The 8,211-nt window shown below is 34.3% G+C and overlaps 1 protein-coding gene across 1 annotated transcript; it reads left to right on the plus strand.

Annotated features, from left to right (window-relative positions):
* The first annotated feature begins 2,406 nt into the window (after positions 1-2,406).
* Positions 2,407-5,698, plus strand: LOC115952304 (BTB/POZ domain and ankyrin repeat-containing protein NOOT2). Its single transcript, XM_031069407.1, has 2 exons — positions 2,407-3,180; positions 4,246-5,698. The coding sequence occupies exons 1-2, from the start codon at positions 2,713-2,715 to the stop codon at positions 5,257-5,259; spliced, it is 1,482 nt and encodes a 493-aa protein (XP_030925267.1). The 5' UTR covers positions 2,407-2,712; the 3' UTR covers positions 5,260-5,698.
* The last annotated feature ends 2,513 nt before the right edge of the window (positions 5,699-8,211 follow it).

Here is an 8,211-nt window from a genome sequence, read left to right on the forward strand (position 1 = left end):
AAAAAAATAATAAATCTAATGATTGATTCTATAACAGGATAGTTGTCCACCTTCTTTTTAGTCCTGCATCTCTCATGTGAGCTAAATTTGTAATATGATGTCAAAATATTTTACTAATTCAACTCTGTGATTCCGACACTCACAAATCAAACCCTTAATCTCAACAATAATATAAATATTTATCTCCTTTAAAACATCGAATTATATAGAAGGAAAAGGAGATGAAAACTTGCCGTGTAGCATTACATCATGGAAGCCAATCATCCAAATCTGAAAACAGAGATTAATATATATATATATATATATTACAGCCAAAAGGAAATATTAAAGTACAGAATTTTGGTCTGTATAAACAATTGCTAGTAGTGTATTCATATACATTAATGATTATATTAAATTTTCAGTAGGTAATTTAAATAATTATGCATATGACGTGTTTGAATTCTGATTGCTTACAAATATATAGTACCCAATTCAGCTATTTGTTATTGAAATTAATTTATAATGAATCTCATCCAAAATGGATGGTGGTTCTATCTCCACAATTATTAATGAGCTGTATAGTACTAGGTGTACAGTGGTATCATATATGGGCTTCTTTTATTATTTATTTCTCTTAATTTTCTGCTCTTCTTTTTTCTATTTGGTCAGCAAATTGCAATGAAAAAAGCTGAGAGTGTGGTACTTATAAAAATAAAGAGGGATAAGTATGTAGGTTTAGGTTGGTCCCAAGTTTGATTCTCTATAACGGGTATCTAGAAAATTAACAGGAAGGGAAAAGAAATGTACTTGCAAGCATTATAATACTTTATACATGAACACAACTCATAAAATGGTTGGTCACAATTAATTTCTTGTTTATTAACAAGGACCGAAACTATTGAACACCTCTAACATCGATAAAGGTAAATTTGTAAGGAAGTCAAGCCCAGCTGCAAAAGAATCTTTTCTCATGGGAAAAAAATTTCTTCTAGTTTCTAATTTTAATATACATCCAAGTGGTTGGGCTTTTCTCAGGTTCTGTTTATCTTGGGTATATACTTGAGGTTAGGCATCTTAAAATGAATGCAAAAATAATTAAATCTTTGACGTCCTCATCATCCCCAACATTACAATGTTTTGGAGCTGTAAAGCGTTTAGGTTAACTCTGAGACTTGTTATATTTTGAGAAAAATGTTAGTTACATTTACATTGTGCCTAAAAAAAAAGTTATATAATGATTAAGATTCTTCATAATCACTTATATAACTCATATCGACTTGATAAATGCTCGATATGAGAATCAAATGCACTCATAATTTGCATTTATCCAATCTATTTGCGGTGTCATATATATCAACCATATGTTAAATCAGATTTAGTCTTGTTCAGTAAGCATGGCAAGTTACATTCCATGGAGCAAGATAGTGGCTAGAAAGTGATGGAAGAAGAGTTTGGCAGAAAGAAAAAAGTTCTCTAAAACTTTTCTATTTGGCCATTACATAAAATTGAACTTATAAAATGAAAATCCATTCAATGATAAATCCACTGGATCATGGTGAAAGCTCAATGATTTTAAGAGCTTGTTGTATTTTTTGAAAAATAGAGTTTAAAGACTATTTAATTTTCATTAAAAAAAACTCTAATACATAACATTTTCAATGATTTTTTTTCCTAAACTAAAAACAGAAACCAGAAATAAAATGCACCATCTTTTATGATATTTGGAAATAGATTATTTTTCAGAAGAAGCTAGTCTTAGACATTTGTTGAAAACACATTTAGAAGAAAATTGTTTCCAAAATTATAAACCAAAAAAGTGAAAGGTTTATTGTTTATTCTTTAATGTTTCATGACAAAGAAGTTGTCCTTCTTTGTTTTCTTTTTCCCAGATTCAACTTTTCTTTTGAGCTTAAAGAGAATGCACAGTAGTTATCCCAAACAGTATTTGCCTGAAGGACATGAAATTCTAAAAGGTTTTAGCCAGATAAAATTTGTTTCTTATAGGGATATTGTGATTACCCCCACAAAACCTCCATATAAACTATGAAACCTTGAGAATATATTGTCAAGACCATATTAGTTTTCCTAGCTAGTCAACACATCCAAGTCATAAAGTACATATTAATTTCCCCTCAATTCCTTTCTCTAAACTTACTCAAGTATAGTTAGGGTAATTATTTAGTATTATACATTTATGAACAGGATAATCATTAAAATAATTATCTTATCAAACTTTTTAAATTAACAAAAAAAAAAGTAATATAATCAAACGTCTCATATCCCTTCCATCATTTTCTCCCTCTCCCCCATCTTTTTTTAATTGTCAATAATTTATTCATTAATTCTAGATTTTCTTTTTTTAAATACCTCAGCCGCCCAGAACAGCCACCCATATTGCTCTCTCTCTCTCTCTCTCTCTCTCTCTCTCTCAAAATATCTACCAACACAAAAACACCACCACCTCTTCACACACACACCACACCACTCCATTTCACACAAAAGAATCTCAAACAAAAACTCACTCAAATAGTAACCATCATCATCAACAAACAAAAACAACAACAAAGAGCAAAGAAGAATAGCTTTCAAATGAACCCAATCCTCCTCCTTTTCTACTTAATCTTTTCTTACACCACTTCTTACTAACCCTTCTCTCTCAAACTAAGAGAGAAACTCAACCCTAAAAAAAACTAAGAGAAAAAAAGAAAAAGAAAAAAAAAAGCATAAACCATGACTCTTGATGAGTCTTTAAGATCTCTTTCCCTAGACTACCTGAACTTGCTGATCAACGGCCAAGCTTTCAGCGACGTAACCTTCAGCGTAGAGGGTCGCTTAGTCCATGCTCATCGATGCATCTTAGCAGCGAGGAGTCTGTTCTTTAGGAAATTCTTTTGTGGACCAGACCCACCTTCGGGTTTGGACCCAGCTGGGTCCAGAATCAACTCTGGTGGCTCAGCTCAAGGCTCAAGACCCGGTGTTATTCCGGTGAACTCTGTGGGGTACGAAGTTTTCTTGTTGCTGTTACAGTTCTTGTACAGTGGACAAGTCTCTATTGTGCCTCAGAAACATGAGCCTAGGCCTAATTGTGGGGAGAGAGGGTGTTGGCACACGCATTGCACCTCAGCCGTTGATCTTGCTCTTGACACTCTTGCTGCCGCTAGATCTTTTGGTGTTGAACAGCTCGCATTGCTCACTCAGGTTTTTGCTTTCTTGAATTCTTGAATTTTTTTTCTAGTTCTGTACTAACCTACAGTAATATGATGATGGTGGTGATGATGATGTGTTTCTCTTCTATCTCTTCTGTGAGTTCTGTCTCTCACTTGTCTCTCATCTCATCTCTTGGTCAGTGTGTTAGTGTGTGAGGAGTCATATGTTTTGTGGGTTTTGGGAATTTGGACAAACAATTCACAGTTTTGGTTTTTGGGATGTGGGTTGAGTTTTGATTTTTACTTTGTGCTTGTTTTTTTCTTTTCTTCTTTTTTAATAATGTTTTTGTTTATTACTATTTTGGGATTTCCATTATCTTATGGTGAAGTGGGTGAGATTGGATTCTCTTCTATAAAATTCAACTCTTTCTTTTCTCCAAATTGTCTTAATCTTTTCCACTAACAAAACTTGGGTTTGATCTCCACCACATGCATTTACTTTTTTTCTTATCACATTTTAATTAGTGCTTTCTCCTCTGAGTAACTGAATATCTGTTATTCAGTTTGTCTCTGAAGACTCTCATCCAATTATTGTTTCAATTTTCCTGTACAATTCTTCTTCTTTTCTATCAACCTCATCCTCTTCCTTGTCTTCTTTTACTTCTACAGTTTCACATTTAAAAAGAAAAAGAACAACTTTTCTTTTTTTCTTTTTCTTTTCCTCCGGGTAAATGTAAAATACATGTTCGTGTGACATATAATAAGCCTTATCTTGATTTCATGTACCATTTTCAAGTTTCTCAAATTGGTTCCCTCTTTTCTTTATGCTGCAAACCCAAGAGTTTCTATATTTAGATCACCATATCCAGTCTTGTCTTCAACAGTAAGCACACCAAATCTTTCCCAAACATTCACTTTCCTCATTTGGTTTTAAATTGAAAAAGAGAACAAACTACAACAGAACCACGACTTAGGCTCAAATTTAGCACAAACATCCCATCATTTTATTTCATTTTTTTCAACTACGCAAAACCAAAACCTTCCCAAATATTTCTCATTTTGATGTAAATTCAACTTACCAATTTTGTTCGTCTCTTTTTGGCTTTTTGGATCACAGAAACAATTGGCAAGCATGGTTGAGAAGGCCTCCATTGAAGATGTCATGAAAGTACTATTAGCTTCAAAAAAGCAAGACATGCACCAACTTTGGACTACTTGTTCTCACCTCGTTGCAAAGTCTGGTCTCCCTCCAGAAGTCTTAGCCAAGCACCTTCCTATTGATGTTGTAGCCAAAATTGAAGAGCTTCGTCTCAAATCCTCACTTGCTCGTCGTTCACTCATGCCTCATCACCACCATCACCATGATCTTGGTGCAGCAGCTGATCTTGAAGACCAAAAGATTCGTCGAATGAGAAGGGCACTAGACTCTTCCGATGTTGAACTTGTCAAGCTCATGGTCATGGGTGAAGGGCTCAATCTAGATGAAGCATTGGCTTTACACTACGCTGTTGAGAATTGTAGCCGAGAAGTTGTGAAAGCCTTACTTGAACTCGGTGCAGCCGATGTTAACTACCCAGCTGGCCCGGCTGGGAAAACCCCGCTTCATATTGCAGCTGAAATGGTGTCTCCAGACATGGTGGCAGTCCTTCTCGACCACCATGCTGACCCAAATGTTCGAACCGTTGATGGGGTTACTCCACTTGACGTACTCAGAACCCTAACATCAGATTTTCTCTTCAAAGGAGCTGTGCCAGGACTAACACACATTGAACCTAACAAGCTTAGGCTTTGTTTGGAGCTTGTTCAATCAGCTGCGCTTGTTCTTTCACGTGAAGAAGGGAATAATGCAAATGCTCCTTCTAATTCCACCACTATATATCCACCAATGAGTGATGATCATAGCAGTGGTAGCAGTGGGAACAACATGGGAAACCTTAACCTTGATTCAAGGTTGGTTTATCTCAATCTGGGTGCTACAGCTTCAGCTCAAATGGGATCAAGAATGGATGGAGAAGATGATAGCAGCCACAATAGCCAAAGGGATCATCATCATCATCATCTTGCTATGAATAGGCATGGGTCACAAGGTGGTTGTGACTCAACAATGTACCACCACTCTCATGACTATTAAGCTGAATTCACATAATATTTATTAATCTATTATTATTATTATTATTATTATATAGCCATGGATGGTGAAGGAGGAGGTGAAGGAATGAAGTTCATGAAAACTACTCATGGGGATTATTGGATTATATATTTTCCGTTTAGCTAGAAGCTAGCTTTGTCAGTTACTTGCTTTTCTTTTTCATTCCCTCTATGTTATGTTCTGTGGGGTTGTTTTTTTTGGTTTTTTGTAGGCTTTTCAATGATCATCATATGAAGTGCAGTTTCATTGGAGATAGGAGATGAGACAAGGGAGAATCTGAGATTTTTTGCACTAAGCTTAGGATGTACATGATGGAGAGGAGAGACGCAGGTCAATCTTTTCACACCCCGGCCTGTCAAAACTCCTTTTGTATTTATTGATCAATATCTAATATCATGGCCTATTTATTGTGATTATTTCACTTCTTGTCCCCCCACCCACCTTCCTTGCTGCCCCCATTATATATATTTTTATACACAGGAAAAATCTTTGGTTTCTTTTGCAAGGGGGGTTTCTAGTTGTTATTCCTTTTTCAAGGTTTTTGTTTGGATATGGGTGTGCATTATATTCTAATCAAGCAAATGAGCTGTCTCTGCTATTTTTTTACCTATTTCTTTTCTATATAGCACCCATAGGCTTTTGGAGAAACTTCATTGGCTATTGTTTTGGCTGATTCTTTTTTTTTTTTTCCTTATTATATATTTTTAATAAAATATATGTCTATGGACTAATTGATTGGTTGTCTTGCATGAATGCAACATTGAGTGTGACTACACACCACAGCTTATAAATATTTGTTACTATCTAATTCTGAATTTACTCCATGCAATCCTCTTTTTTGTCCCCCTTGCCACTTTGTGCCAGATGTTAAGACTTCCAAAATCTCAGTTAAAACCCTAGGTTTTCTAATGCATTTTTCACTTAACCTCTGTGGGTACAAATGTTGTTGATCCTTGAGATTGTCTATTTTCCAGTGTATCTTGATCTTCTTATCTTCTTTCTTTGACTTGATGAGGCTTCGTTAACTTAAAATAAACCATATAAACCATAATGAGCAAATGCGGCATGCATTTTGTTCACTAGTCTCTGCTGCCCACTCGGAGAACACTGTCTTCATCATATTTCATGGACCCTATTCTCAGACTCCATAAGAGAAGATTGTCTTCATCTTATTTCATGTACAGTAGGTCAGACCTGGCCTATTCTCTCAGAATCCTTATGTAATCTTATGATATTTTAAATGAAAGCAACATTGAGTTGAAATTATTAAAGTTTCACCTCACATTTATCGAGTCAATGGAATTCATTAGTCCTAAAATGTTCCATTTTTGCTTATTGCATGAAATTAGCACTTGTAAATCTATCTTGCCGTGATGGCGTAGCCATTAATGGGCAGATTAATGGTACTAAGGGACTGATTTTGTGAGTTTATTTTCATTGATTGATTGGGCTTAAAAAATAAGTTGGAGAAAGTATTATTGTACATAGAAAAAGTAAAACTTTAAAATATAGTATATAAGCCGAAAAAGGAGCCCCAAGCCTTTTAAAGTATTGTTTCTAATTTATCTTGAATCTCCATGATGTGTTTTAGCATAAAGAGCATGGTCTCTCTCTCACTCTCTCTCTCTCTCTCTCTCTCTTTGAAGTTCTTATTAAGGTAAATAAGTGAATTTATGAAATAATATAATCACTTCTCATTGAGAATTTATGGAGGAAGTCTTTAATCATATACTTACTATAAATGCATGATAATTTTATCATGATCATCACTGATGCAAATTGTTCATTTTTCTTGGCTCAAGATTCCTTTTTTAGAGCATGTCATAAATGAATAACCAAATAACACACTTTTAATTGGTGTGGTTGTCTTCACCCATGATAACCAGAGAAATTTTGATTTACTTGATTATGCTTGAGTGCCTTTTGAAAAACCCTAAGGAGAAATTTGTCAAGTTCATGGTAGTTATATGAAAACAAGTAATTGTGATTTAGTCATATATCTTAGTCTCTAAATAGATTCCGATCCCATAATAGATAGGAGTTCTAATGAGTAACACTTGGTAAAATGTGTTCTCCAACTTGTTCGTAATTGTCTAAAAGCTTCTTCTCCTGGGAAAGCCATTGAAGTGTTATGTACAGGCAGGCACGCATCTAAGCCAAGCTTCCACTTTATTGATTATGCTTGGTTAATTGTTGTTTCATCCTAGTTTACTTAATTGCCTTAACTTCATTTTGGTAAGTTGATATAGTGGTCATAGATGTTCATCCCATCTGTGCTCACTTTTCTAATATGTAATATTAGCTTGGAATACAGAACTTTATATTTGGATTTCATCAAGAAATGATTCTAGCCATGGCAATACTAACACTTTTTTTGTTTAAGGAGGCAATACTAACACTTGATATGTATGTTATATCCTCTCTCTCTCTCTCTCTCTCTCTCTCTCTCTATTTTGCTTGCTTGACTAGATATGCCTTTGCTACGATAATTTATCTCCTTTGCTACGATAATTTATCTGTAGGAGCCATTTCATGCAACATTAATGGTTTTGAAGAAGATGATGCATCTAAAATCCTCACTTTCCTCAATGTTATCTTCTTTTATCACATTTTGTTGATATTGCGGCAACTTCGTTTGCTAGACATGCTTAAAGTGAATGTTGTGCATGGTTTCTAGCTAGTGCAACCATATGATGTGGAGTGGCTATGGTCCTTACTACCACTTTTACTATTAAATGATTATTAATACATGTGACAATATATATATATATATATATATGATTAATGTGACATCAACAACATATATAATAAATTAATTTCTTAGTTACTTTTTTTTTTTTTTTTTTATTTAAAAATTGATTTATGAACAGATTTATGTAGCAAAATTTATAGTTCCACTCTATAATAATGTCATATACATTAAGTGTTCTTTGA

This window comes from Quercus lobata, chromosome 7, assembly GCF_001633185.2.
Source record: "Quercus lobata isolate SW786 chromosome 7, ValleyOak3.0 Primary Assembly, whole genome shotgun sequence".
Classification (NCBI taxonomy): Eukaryota; Viridiplantae; Streptophyta; class Magnoliopsida; order Fagales; family Fagaceae; genus Quercus; species Quercus lobata.